The sequence below is a fragment of the Catharus ustulatus genome, chromosome 8 (assembly GCF_009819885.2).
Source record: "Catharus ustulatus isolate bCatUst1 chromosome 8, bCatUst1.pri.v2, whole genome shotgun sequence".
NCBI lineage: Eukaryota > Metazoa > Chordata > Aves > Passeriformes > Turdidae > Catharus > Catharus ustulatus.
Window position 1 is genome coordinate 17964554 of NC_046228.1, and position 13842 is coordinate 17978395.

The 13842-nt window shown below is 40.0% G+C and overlaps 1 protein-coding gene across 1 annotated transcript in view; it reads right to left on the bottom strand.

The window, feature by feature from the left end:
- The window catches only part of WDFY4 (WDFY family member 4), a 128156-nt gene that overhangs the window by 44801 nt on the left and 69513 nt on the right, over window positions 1-13842 (bottom strand). The window contains exons 40-45 of the mRNA XM_033066622.1: window positions 8984-9061; window positions 7846-8049; window positions 6943-6994; window positions 5888-6054; window positions 1692-1840; window positions 435-555 (exon numbers count right to left, since the gene is read on the bottom strand). Of these exons, the coding sequence (XP_032922513.1) occupies window positions 435-555; window positions 1692-1840; window positions 5888-6054; window positions 6943-6994; window positions 7846-8049; window positions 8984-9061 (771 nt within the window). The remainder of the gene's footprint in view (window positions 1-434; window positions 556-1691; window positions 1841-5887; window positions 6055-6942; window positions 6995-7845; window positions 8050-8983; window positions 9062-13842) is intronic.

Genomic DNA, 13842 nt, shown 5'->3' on the forward strand with positions numbered 1-13842 from the left:
ATTGGTCTTTAATTGAACCACATGCATGACTTGAAAGTTATTCCAAGAGGCCCAGGATAAGTGTGTTAGTAATCCATTGTACACTGATGCCATGGCAACTGAAGCCTTGGCAGTCAGGAGCTTACTGGTAGCTTCCATAAAAATAAAGAACATCAACTTCAAGTCTAATTTTCAAAAACGTTGTGTGAACAATGCCATTAACCCAGCAATTAATAAGCCAACCACTCTAGTCAGGGTGTTTAAACACTGTGCTGAGTATAGAAAGGAGTTTGTATGAGCAAAGGCTAATGAAGCTATGATGGGACCACAAGCATTTTCATACTCAAGGAAAAAACATCAACAGTCTTAGTGAAAACTGAACAAGCAGTTTTCAGTCACATGTCATTACTGCTGCTGCAGCTCTCCCTCAAATGACTGAGCACATCAGTTCCTACCTGTAGGAGGAAGCGCATCAGATGAATCTCCTTGATATCGTGATACGAATAACGGGAACACATCTGGTCTCCCATTGCATGATCTTTATGACATAAGTTGAAAATAAATGGATCGCTGATTCTGGAGGAGAAAAATAAATTTAAAAAAAATAATAATTTGAAACAAAAAAGACCTGGAGAGCTCTCTTGAACATTCAAGTTTTCCCCTAAAGAAACAATACCAAGAGATATCAAGATCAATTGGGGCATACATAAAATGAAAACAAGCTAAACAAATAAAGCTAAATACTAAAGGCGGATTTTATACTAGTTACCAGAATAAAGAGCCTGTGGAGACTAAGGGTAGATTTGGAGTTACTTTAGTACATGAAAATAGGCAGACAGCAATGTTTTGCACATATTGAAGTCTGATAATCAGCAAGGGAAGAAACTTGTTGGGAGAACCTGAAAGCCCAGTCAAGGCTAAACATCATATGGACACACAGCTATTGTAAACAGCAATTACTTGGAATTAATAATTAAGCAATTAATTATTATTTTAGATGTACATATTAGAATTGTCATCAACAGTCTAGCCCACGGAAAATCCCTTAGAAAAACAACCTAAGCTTTTATCAGATCCAGTCCAATCGATCCTTAAGTCATCTGATCAGATTGACTGATATTAGACTTCATAAGATTCGGATGCAGAGCAGACAGTCAGGGAGTAAAAATGCTGAGCTACTCACTGTCCCACTGGGCTTTGCACATGAGCACACAGTATGCACAAAGAGCTTGATCTAACAGACTCATTTTCAATATTGATCACTTTCAATAAATCATGAGTCAAGAGATGATAGCAGTGTGCCAAATATTAATTACCATTCTGTCTTGGAGAAACAAACAAAAAACTTACGAGACAATGAAGCTAAAGGTTCTTGTACTAACTATTCCATATGAATAAAAGATGTGAGTTACTCAGAAAGAAACTTTAACAACACTATAACATAACTGAAAACCAGCTATGTATGTGTGAGACTGTCCACCATCTCCATCTCTTGAAGATGGGTGTTCCCATGGCCCCTCCAAAGCCTGTGAACAAACACCTACGTTAGTTATGTTAAACAGTTTCTTAGCAAATGGAAAGGCTGGCAAACTTCTGGCTGTGCTATTATTCTGCCTGAAATCCCCACAAAATCTGTGCAAATTCAAGGTATCCAAGTGCCAATTCTGAAGCTGACCGAGCAGATGTGTGGAAGGAAGGAAAGAATGACTCACCTGGACAAGCAGTGACGAGTACAGTAGACTTCCTGCAGAGGGGACAACACAAAGCACTCACAGATGTAAAAGTGCTCTTTGCCAAAGAGCAGCACCCCTTCCAGTGCTGTGTGACCCTGCACAACCGCCACAGAGCACTTGAACGTCACCTAGAATGGAGGCAGGCAGAATAAGGCCAGGAGCTGGTAACACAGGAGGCAGAGGCAGCAGGGAGCCAGTGCCAGGGATGCAGAAGAACAGATGTTTGTCCCAAAAAAGCCTGCCATATTGATTGGCAGGTTCATGGGGACAAAGTCACAAAATCACCATAGGACTGACAGAAGTCTAATCAGAATATATGAATCTATCAATTGCCTTAAAGATTTAGATAAACATTCTAGAAAATATTTTAAAATTTCCCTAGGCATCCTAAGACTCAATTTCTTGTTTTTACTCCCAAGTAAACTAACTTGGCCCTTACAATAGAGGAATTTCTGAAACACAATTTAAAAACATGGGGAATTTTTCAGCAAAATATTTTGTTTATCATGTTTATGCCAGTTCATAGAAAGTGTTCTTGGGACTTAACAAGTTTTGATAAAGAAAAGAAAGCCTTTTTTCTGGAACACTTTCTATGGCTGAAAGATGGTGCAGAAAGTAAACAAACCAATTTAGAGATCAGAAAATGATGTGGCCTGCAGAAAATTTTAAAGTTCTGATTTTAAATCAAGCAGTAGTTCATTAAAAATAATTTCCCTTACATTTAGAAGCATGGAGTTCCTTATTTTTATCTGCTCATAAAATATTCTATATATAATCACCTTCAAAAGCTAAGTCCACTGGTTAGTACAGTCAACTGGGATGATCAAGGTCAACTCAGCACTAGTTGTGCCCAGTTTCTACCAGTTTTCCACCAGTACCTCCACTGGTCCCAGGAAGGGGGCAGTAGTTTATCATCTATCAGCTCAATCTCAAAAATATTGCTCCCAAAATCTTAAAAAAACTACTACTTACTACTACTTTACGTACTAAGAAAACTGCTCACTGCTGAGCTCCTCTTGTAAACTAGCACAATCCTGAATTGCATAGAATCCAGAAATTAATGTAAAATTTTGCAAGCTGAGTCCATCTGAAGCTGCAGTGACCAGAGGGCTACATACAAATGGATTAGAGGGGTATTTAGATAACAGGAGAACTTTCCTGGTTCAGAAATGTAATGCAATGCCCTTAAGAGAACACACTGACAAGCATGAGAGGTATCACAAAATCTGTTTTTCTCTTAGGATCCAAATGATCTTATCTCTAGCAATCTTTGTAAGAACTAGGGAGTTGTGTTATTTTATAGGGCATGCAAAATTTTCCCAGAAATGGCATTGGTTTTACTAGATCATGGAAATTTTATATGATAATATGTAGATAAAGTATTGTTCTCCTTTGCTCTTTGCCTTTGTTCCTAACCTCACTATTTCTGGAGTCAAATCTACAACCTTCCTTGCCATCCCAAACTACACAGGGTCCAGCTAAGGTCAGCTGGAACAGACCCACACTGCTTCACTAAAGCTTTTAGTCTTTGATGTCAGGACAGCATAAATATTAAATTCATAAGTAAATGAAATAAAATCTTGTGTTTCCACACTTAAATACTTTACTGAAAAGCAATTACTTTACCAACAAATGGGTGCTTCATTTTGAAATCACTTAGTGGGCACAGAAAGGTGTTTTCTTCATTCTGGTTTTAAGGGAAAAAGCAGCCCTGGGAGATTTCTGTGAGTAATTTTTCATCAAAATCTCTTCAAGAGGAAGGTAGCATTTTTCCATCACCTCTCCCACAGGAATGCCTGTCTCTGCAGGGATATGCCAACCACAGAACTCCGGACTGGAGATGGGTATGCTTGCACTGAGAATACTGGGGAATTCTGCTCACATTAGCAAACCACATGGTTTCCTGAAGTAATTAAATAGGAAAAAGATTGCTTCTTCCCAAAAGGAAGGTAACTGAATATTGAAACATCAGGCAGTTGCATAAAGCAGCTCACAGACACAAAGCTGAAATTCAGACTTCTAAGAAATCCACCTCTTCAAACCCCGAGATCATGAGTGTGGGTATAGGAGGCACATGGATCATGAAGGAGGACTGCTTATGATCAAAAATGGTCTGGCACAAATAAAGACTTTGCTGTTCTGCCTAAGGCAGAACCAGGGAATGTTAGTAGGCCTTGTTGAGGGAGAAGAGCACATACCTCTCTTTCACAAACCTTAAACTCTAAGCCTAAGTATTCTGTACTGTCCAACCAGAAACAGTCAATAGTGTCAATCCCTCTCTTCAATTTTATATTATTTCTTCAAATTGATTTTATTATTAAATAATCTGCATTATTTAAATACAAGAGCCCTGAACCTGAGTGATTTTTTTTTCATTTGGGGAATGTGACTTATATTGTTGCTGATGAGTAATAAAGATCTGACTGAGGTCTACTGCAGAATCTCCACCAGGACAGTGCTGTACCTGCAAGTCTTGTACCTTCAGTCTTATATTGAAACACCAAGCAGCTTGAAATTACCATAAATTTAACAAAAACTTTCATTTTCTGTCAAAACAGATCCTAACCCAGTTCACAAGCTACTAGAATCATTAATCAATGAAGCAAACATGACATAAAATAATTGAATAATTACCTTCTAAGATATTGCCCAAAGCCCTACATCTCTTGATTGCTCTGTTCATTCAGATGTACAAGGGAACACACTCACTCAGAATCACACACACTCACACACACTCAGTGACTTTTCTGAGCAGTGCAGGAATTGAAATGGCTCCAGTTGCCTGATTAAAGTGCAGAGAGCTCAGGAGGCAGCCCCTGACAAGGCAGGACCGCGGTGCACTAAGTGAGCACAGGACAGCTAATGTCACCCCCCGCTGCTTTTGTTAATACTTCTGTCAGCTCGGCGAGGCACTGACTGCTGCTGGAAAAAAACATGCCTGGCATTTCTGATGGCTTCCTGCAGAGTTACATGGAGAAGAGACAGACAGCCTGAAGGCTCAGAATGAGATCAGCGCATGGAAATCATGCCTCGCATTTTCATACCCATCGCCTTCTGCTGGGGAGAGGTATGGGGAGGAAGGGGCAAAAGCAGGAGGGGCAGAGAAATGAATTCTGTTACAGACACAGACTGCACCAAAAACTCTGAGAAAGTCATATTAGAGAGCACAAGTGTGACCCCTTAGCCACTAGCAAAGCATCAGGAAAATCTGGTGATGGCATTGAGATGTTTTAATAAAACAGTTATTTCTATATCGATGTGCAACTATCACAGCACTGTGATGTCTGAGTTTAAATACTACAAGTATTTGGCTTCCACTATGGGATGCTAACTCCTGAACCACTGAGAGAAAGATGCCACTGAAAAAAACAGTGCAAAAAGATCAGGGAATGAAGCCAGGTTGTCAACTTCATGGAAGTTGTTTCAAATTGACATCAAAGTTACATATTCCTTCCTAAGTCATCCTTATTTACTCATCTCCTTCCCCAGTGTTCCTGAACTTAAGCCTCTTCCTTATATTGGGAAGAAACCTTGGTGAAGGGCATCCAGTCCAGTACAAGAGCAGAGAAGGAACAGAAATGTTTTGAACAGCGAACACGTGATGGAAGCATCAAAGAGGAAGCATGGAAAGTTTCTATGGCCTTAGAGGGAAGAATCTGTCCAGTACTCATGGGGAAAGAGAAAGAAAGACATGTGAAAGGAGGAAGGCAACATTTTCTGGTATTCTTCAGGAAGATATGCAAACACCACTGAACTAGCAACCTATACAAAACTAGTATAGTCCTCCAAGGGTTATAAATAAATTCAATGTAGGCACTGCTTTGAGCATGAGTAATGGTTCTAGGGCAGCACAGGAATTCTCAGAGCATCAGAATTTCCCACATCTTAGGCAAATTCAGACAATAGTGTCTCATAAGAGAACATCTAGCTTGCCATGCCCAAATTTTTTTCTCTTACTTCAAGGAATTAAAGTTAATTGCTCTTCAATAAAAGTCTGTACAGGAGTTCATATAGAGGGTAGAAAACTGTATTTGCTCTAAGGAAACAGAGAGTAATGATGTCTATAGTCTGAATCCACCTGAACCCCAAACTGAAAGGAACAGAGAGGCCTCCATATCCAATTCACCCTCTAAAATGCCATGTCCATAGAAAATTTTCTAGTTCACCTTTCCTACCTTTTCATTCTCTACAAATTCCTGCAATATAATTTGTCTCTCCACACACAGTTCCAAGAAGTCTTCTGAATGGAAACTTTCATGTAGAGCTGGGAAGAATGTGAGCTGGTTACAGTCCAAACCCTCCTGATCCATCTCCCTCTCTGCTCCATTTAACATCAGCTCCCCTGTATCAATATAAAAGAGATTGCAGTTTTAGTGGCAGCCAGATGACACCAAAAGCATTTGTAATTTAGTCTTTCACTCAATCTATTCTACCTTGGGAAACAGCATTATTTATCAGCAAAAAACAGGCAAGAGGATTAAAATCTGTGACTGCTGAAGAAGGATGCTTATTTCAGGGAACCAAAGACAGATACATGCTGTCAGTCATAATTCAAACAAAATCCCTGTAATCACAGAAGATTAGGAAATTAGGAAAAAATTTAAATGGTAGTCATTTAGGGATGTGGACTGAGCAGGATCTTAAGAAAACCCAAAGAGAGACAACCCACTTATATTTTGCCCAAGCTGTGTCCCAAGTTTTGCAAACTCATGCAATGCATGCAGATAGCAAAGGCACAATCAGCCTTCTTACTCAGGCTGGCTGTAACTGCTTCATGCAGAAACCACCTAGTGCTTCCAGCTTGTTTGGAGTCTAAAACAATGAGCTCCACTCATGTGTTTGCTCATGTTTGTTTCTATTACAGAAAAAAAATATACAATACTGCATATTTCCAAAAGCACTTCTTTAATTTTTAAGCAATTTTTAAGTTTAAGAAATTGGGAACTTTCCAGGTGTCCAAAAGCGCCCAAAGCTTACACTTCAAAACAGCTTTTTTGCTTTAGACCTTTCAGGTGGAAACAAGTGAGCAGCAAATTCTGAAGACAGTTGATATATCACCTATGAAATTTGCATCAGTTTTGTCACAGATGTTACAGTGACATTTTAGCCCAGAGCACCAACAGAAAGGGTTTTTTTGTTTTTTCTGGATTAAATTGTGACACTAATTCCCATTATCTTTTACTGTTTATGTCCACTGTCTTGATGATGCAATGTAGCCCTAAAGGGTTACCTGGATTCACTTCAACAGGGGAAGTTGTTTCCTTTATGTTTGCTAGGAGAACCTGAAAAGAGACTAGATGTGACTACAGTGGAACATGAAGGTACATAAACATAACTTAGAACCTTCTTGGCAGAGAAAAACAGAGATTTAGAACTATGCTGCAAATGCCTTGGAAATTCAAATTAACTCATTGGAAAGGAACAAATAAACATCGCAGGAAAGGAACCCAGAGGAAGACATGTCAATAATTAAGCAAAAGAACTATTATCTTTCCAAAGAAGATCATGCACGAGGTCAGTTATAGGATACAAATAATATTATTCAGTATACAGAAAACTGCCAGAATCCAAACAGCACAAAACCTGCCTTAGAGATGGGAACCTTATTTTCAAGTGCTTCAGCCTTTCATTGATAGAATTTGGCATTTTGACATTAGACAGACAGCAGTAAATACCCCACATTCACAGTTCAATCTTAGTTTAAACCTCCTATCTCCCCTTTTGGCCATTCACCACTTTTAGCAGCACCAGTGACTGACATACGACTAACAGGACAGTGCAGCCTTCTCACTGGACTCTGCTGCACACACTGCTGAGATACTACTAGCAGAAAAGTATGGACAGCTTACACTGGGGAGATTTTATGCAAAAAAAGAGGAAAAATCATTTAAATACATTGCAGCCTTTCTTACCCCTCAAAACCAGATCCCTTTAGTGGGCTCTCTATACATGGACCAGCGTATTCAGGAGCCAGGTGATGAGAACCAGAGGAGAGATGCAGATATTTGTCAAAGGTTGGACTCTATGCTTTTGAAGGTCTTTTCCAATCTTAATGTTTGTCTAGCTCTATAAGTCCCCATCAACTGTTACAGACATTGTGCATCTCCTGCAAAAGCTTTCTAAAGCTCTGTACCTCACTCTTGGTTCTCACTGTTGCCAGCTGGGTGTTCACGTGCTGAATCCTCCTCCTCATTCGCGAGGGCCCCTCGTAACAGTCCAGAATCCATCGTGCCTCCAGTGGTCGTGAAGCATCTCTCCATGAGCCTCCTCTGCAGAAAAGTTGCTCCTCAAGTCTCATCCAGTCCTTGGCTGCTTTGCTGTAAGCACACTGCTGCATCTGTGGGACAGAACTACTTTGTGCTGGCTTTTGGACACCTCCCTCCTCTCAGCCACCAGTGGCACCACCCCAGAGATTCAGAGGGATTTACCCAACCCACCAGACGGGAGTATTGCAGAGAGAGAGCTGCAGACCCAACAGACACAAGTCCAGCTGACCACTGGAAGTGTGCTGCAGGAGATGGTACTGTGATAAAACAGTGATAGTCTGAGTAGATGACACAGTGACAAATAAAAGCGTGTCACAAACTTGGAAATGGCTGCTATTATTAAATTTCCAACTCAAAAGCAGTGAGCCAGGACAACTGCATCACAGAGGTTTTTATTCACTGCGTTTTCTTCTGGTAAACGTGTGTGACAAATGGCAACAACCAGGTTCACTGAAAACAGCCTCAATGATTCGGTTGTAAGGGTACTGTACTCCCTCTGAGTAAGGCATAAATGTAATTATTTTTAGGTGTTGTGTGCAAGAAGTTAGGGAGCACCAACACATCAATTTAAAGGAGAAAAGAGGTGAGAATTTCAAAGAGGTACAAGTTTGTTGGTCCCTGATGGTCAAACCTGAGACAGAAACATACCTGTGATGTTTTACTGTCTATGAGCTCGAGATCTATTTTAAAAGTTTTACTGGCTACTAAAGAAAAAAAACAAAGAGAGGTCAAAGTTCTTACTTTCATTTCTGCCACTGGAAGAGTGGAATAATTAATTTAAAGAAAGGGAAAATAGGTCCTGAAAATAAAGTGGGGAGTCTAATTGCTGAGTGATGCTGTATCACACTTCAGCAGAAATGTCAGGGGAGGAGTGTTGCCTCATCAACTCTCAGCAATTCTTTATGCACAATATTCATCTCATTTCTAAAATGCTCTGTTTCTCAGGGTAGTCCAAGAGTAACCTTTCAACAACAGAAAGCTGTAGCCAATATTCCTGTCCTTTACCTGTACGTGGTCCTTGTACAGAGAAGCATACAGCTCCTGCCCAACTCTTCGGTACCGTTCCATACATGACACAAATCCCTAGAAAAAACATCAGCACACATTATGACAAGGTGCTGCAGGTGTAAATCCCATGAGGGGCAGAATCAGGCATTAGTTGCTCTTTTACAAGAACAATTAAGGAATATGGTCTGTGCCCGCAAGTTTGATGGCTCTGCAGGTAGTGTAGAGATGAGTCAATCACCTGAGAGCAAGCTGCACGCTTACATCAGGAACATAAACATAGATATAGACATCATCTTAATGAGGGCCATTAGTGGAACTACTCAGAACTTTCTCAGAAGGAGAAGGAAAACATCAAATACAATTTAAGACTCCTCTTTTTGCAGCTGAATTGTACTGCAAATAGCGTAAGTGACAATTATCTGTTGCAGAGACCCCAACTGAGGTAAGGATCTATAGTGAGATTACACAGGACAGGTGAGTGCCCCAGTGCCATAAGAAGGCTGTCACATCCAGCTCAACTTCCCTGACAAATGTGAGATTCCTGTGAGTCACAGCATGAAGCTACACTTGCTGTGGAAGTCCCAGCCTTGTACTACCTAAAGCCAGGGATCAGATAGGTAACTTTGAAATGCAGGGACTCTGTGCCACGCTGGCAGTGATCCCTCACAGCAAACTGCCTGGCTGCTGCTTGCACTGGGCTCTAATTAAGTTAGCATACAAGGTCTGGGTGTTGTGCGTTGCTGCTGGCTGCCAGCCAGGTCTGTAACCCTGCCGCGAAGTCACATTTATTGGTGTTTCCCTGCAGGAAGCTCCTGTTTTACACTGATGAAAGTCATTATAGTTTTGTTTGTTTAAAGCATCATTAAACCTGTAATCACAGTTGTGGCCTCACAAAACTATTCCATAATTCATATAAAACTCCCATAAAGGCTGACCTAGAAAGCAACAGCATCTCTGTGCTCTTAAACCAGTCCTGGTATAGGAGAAGAGCTGAGATCCTAGCTCTGTGTGGACTTGAGGCAAAACCAGAGTAGAAAATAATCCATTTTAGATATTGACAGGCCATTCAAGCCAAGTCAGTGCTCTCCTGGAAGCTATTTCAGCGTTGCTCACAGTCTGTATTTCACTCAATGAGACCCCTAAGGTCAAAGTCCACATTGCAAAGATTCTCACTGACACAGCTCTTAGCCCTTGAAACATATAAAGGATCCTAAGAAGTAAAACTCTTGCTGGCCACATCTGGTCAATTGAAGACTAAGCACCTTGGCTTTCAAATGAGCTATAGCTAGCCAGTTTCAACCATGTCCCTATTGATCTCACAGGAAAACCCTCTGGATGTAAAGTGAAATGAACAGTTAACAATAATGGAGATGGCTATGATTGGAACAAAAAAAGAGAAAGCCACGCAAGTCAAACCAATACACAAAAAAAAAACCCCTGAAAAAGATAACCAATACACATGGAGAATACAGACCAGGTTATTATTTACTAAGTGTTCAGTCAAAACAATTGTACTGTAATGCATAATGAATAGCTAGTGCAAACAAGTTTATAACAAATAAACAGGTTCCATTAAAAACTGTGGGTGCTTATCCTTTAAAAGAGCAACTCTTTATGGAGTAGATTAAATGCAGCAGTGCCACAGTAAAATCTATCTTGAACAAGAACATGCTGTCTTTGATAATTGTTAATGTAGTATAACATAAGGTTTGAGTTTCATATGCAGAAAAGTAGGTGTAAATGTAAAAACTGTAATACACATTTTTGGGAAGGGCATACTAAGGGACCTTCCTGATCAATCCTTTCCTAAAAATCTGAGTAGGAAACCATGCCTTTTTTTATACAGATTTCTCTACTATGCAGCCTTAGGCAATCACATTGTATCAGATGAATCAGATCATTTTGCTGCCACATATTCCCCAGCCAATATTTAGAGCTTGAAAAGGTGATAGAATTCACGAGTTATTTTCCTATTAAAAAACCAAAACAAATCACAGACTCAAAAACTGTTTCTTCTCTTGCTGCATGGAGCCCTCAAATAGGAGAGAAAATGATTAGCACTGAGGAAATCCAGGGTGTGAATTTTCTATAATTTCTTTCAAGTAAAGCAATTGAGAGAGTGTTTGTAATGAGAAACAGTTGAAGAAAAGATTGAAGTGTGACTTATAAGTTAGCAAAACTCTACTGAGCTTTGGAATGCTTTATGTCTGATTTTTTTAAAACATATATATATAGATCACTTAACACTCCTGCACCCCATAAATATTCAGGCTTGCCATAATATACTCATACTGCATGATACAGACACCACACATACCACAGTTCTTTCCTAAAGAAACATTAGGTCACTGGGGCTCTGCACTTGGAGGTTTTCTTTGTATATGTTGTGTTACAGAATACACATGCCCACAAAAGTATGCCAAAACTCTTAATGAATGAAAATAAACATCAAGACAAGTTAATTTTGGACTTATAAGAGACACAAGGAAAGCCCAAGTGTTCAAATCCCTCACTGGGCCAAGTGAATTATCCCATGGATGATAGTGACAATACCCACATACTAGTTTTGAAGCATGTCTTTTATTTGTTGGTATGGTAAGGACTAGAACTAGTGATATTAGTCTACTAACTTTAGCTCTTCTGAACAAAACAAATATTGTAAATATATAACATACATAGTAAGAGCATTAATGTAGCATCACAGCTATAACCCTTGTGCAGTACTTATCTTAGATATCTTCATGAAAGAAGACAGTCTTTAGTTTAAAGATGGGGAAACTAAGTGAGTTTCTGGAACATCACAGAATCATGGGTTTGGGCTGGACAGGACCTTAAAGATCACCCAGTTCCATGGGCAGGAACATCTTCCACTAGACCAGGATACTCAGAGCCCCATCCAGACTAGTCTTGAACAGCTCCTGGGATGGAGACTCCACAACCTCCTGTCACTGGGACATGGTTGCAGGGATAGGGGGTGTATGATGGACAAACCCAACCTGAATTAATTTGAAACAGCCTGATAAGCCCCCAAAGAAGATGCATATGGTGAAAGCATGCAGTAGTGGGAGAGGGAACCCTTTTGATGAACCAGTTTGGAAGTCCCTCCTACTCTTACGTTCTCAGTGGCAGAGAGTACTCTAACATAGCTGATGTACCAGATATTAAATCTCATATCCTAGGCAGAGTTCATGTACTTAATTCCTTTGACTTGGGCTTTCACAATTCCACAAGGAAGGTTTTTTAAATCTAATTATGATTATTCAAACAGTCACTAGGTTTTGAGAAAGTATTTATTTCATGGGCATAGAAAAAACAGAACAGCAGGGAGTGAGCTCTTAGGCATGCCAGAAAGTGCATGTGAATAGCATGTGACAGTAGCAAAGAGTTTGTGCACGGCAGAAACAGATCTGATGACTCTGATTCAAGAAATGACTGTGTTTAGGGATGTGCTTAGGCATGCATTTCACAACCTTTTTGTACAGTTTGGTTGCTAGTGAAGGGGGGTAGCATTGCCTTTAAACCAAGCATTAAAGATATCAACTCACAGATAATATATATGCAGCACTAGGAATTCAAAAGTGACAATTAAAAAAACTTAAGATCTCTATGGATCATAACTCCAAAAGAAGAAAATAGGAAATTAGCATCATTAGAATGAGAAAAATTACATTATACCAATGTGATAAACTTCACATCTTGAATCAAACAGAAAAGGAGATTAAAAAACCACTAAGGAAATGTCAATTTAAAGAGCAAATTGTTCCATTTTTCTTTGGTATATATTTCCCAGCAGCCCAACATTAAATGGTACCCATTTTGGTGCAGCATTGCTCTTCTTGGCAGCCCCATATGCCACCTCTGTCTGCTGGACTGCATGCCCTAACCTGTGTGGATGAGGATGTGACCTAGTCAAGAAGGAGACAGTTTCTTACAAAAGCAAATTATTTTTGCAGGCATCATCTACAGCCAATAATTTTTCCATGGCACATTCCTGAACTGCTATGACTTACTCAGGCAAACAGCCAGATTGTCAGTAAAGTTTTGAGCCTAAACTCTTTGGAGATATGAAAACTATCTTCTTGTATTCATGGAAGTTCTCACACTCCTTGTTCTTCCACACATCTACCCAGAATGTGCAATTAAAGTTCAATACTTCTGGTCCTTTCTTCCTAAATCAATCAATCCCTTCCTCATCAGGTTTGCTATAGAGGACAGGATTACAGCTACTATGGCAGCTTTACAGAGAAGCACTAGAGTGCTGTAGTAAACTACTGGAGCTGGGCGAAGTCTCCATTGCACCAGCCCTGATCTATTCAGATAGACACAAAGCATGTAACATCTCCAAATCTGCTCCTGCTACTCAATCTGACACAAGGACCAGGTACACTGCTACCTTGTGCAAACAATAAGCCACCCATCTTGAGACCAGATTGCTTTTCAAGTAAGTGACTATGCACTAGGCAGGAAACAGGTGCATTTCAGAAGAGGAAAAATTGTTCCATTACTCCCTGAGTAACAATCACTAAACTAAGGCAGATAATGTTTTCCTTAGCAGTTTAAGGAGAGTTTATCCTAGTCCTTCACATACACTCTCCACACTGAGGGTTGTTTGCAGGCTCTTTAGAATCACAAAATTGTTATTGCTGTGTGGATTTTATTGTTGCTTTGCCAAAATTCATTTAGCTTTTCAACAGACTGAGTTCCAGCAGTTAAGTGTTGCATGGCAGCATCGTGCCTCAGCCCTCTAGGAGGCTAATGCAGTGTGCCAACTGCTCCTAAGGATCATGGATGCATTCCTGGCATTGCCAGTTGGTTGGGGAATAGCAGACCTAATGAGAAAATCCTCCATATTTCAG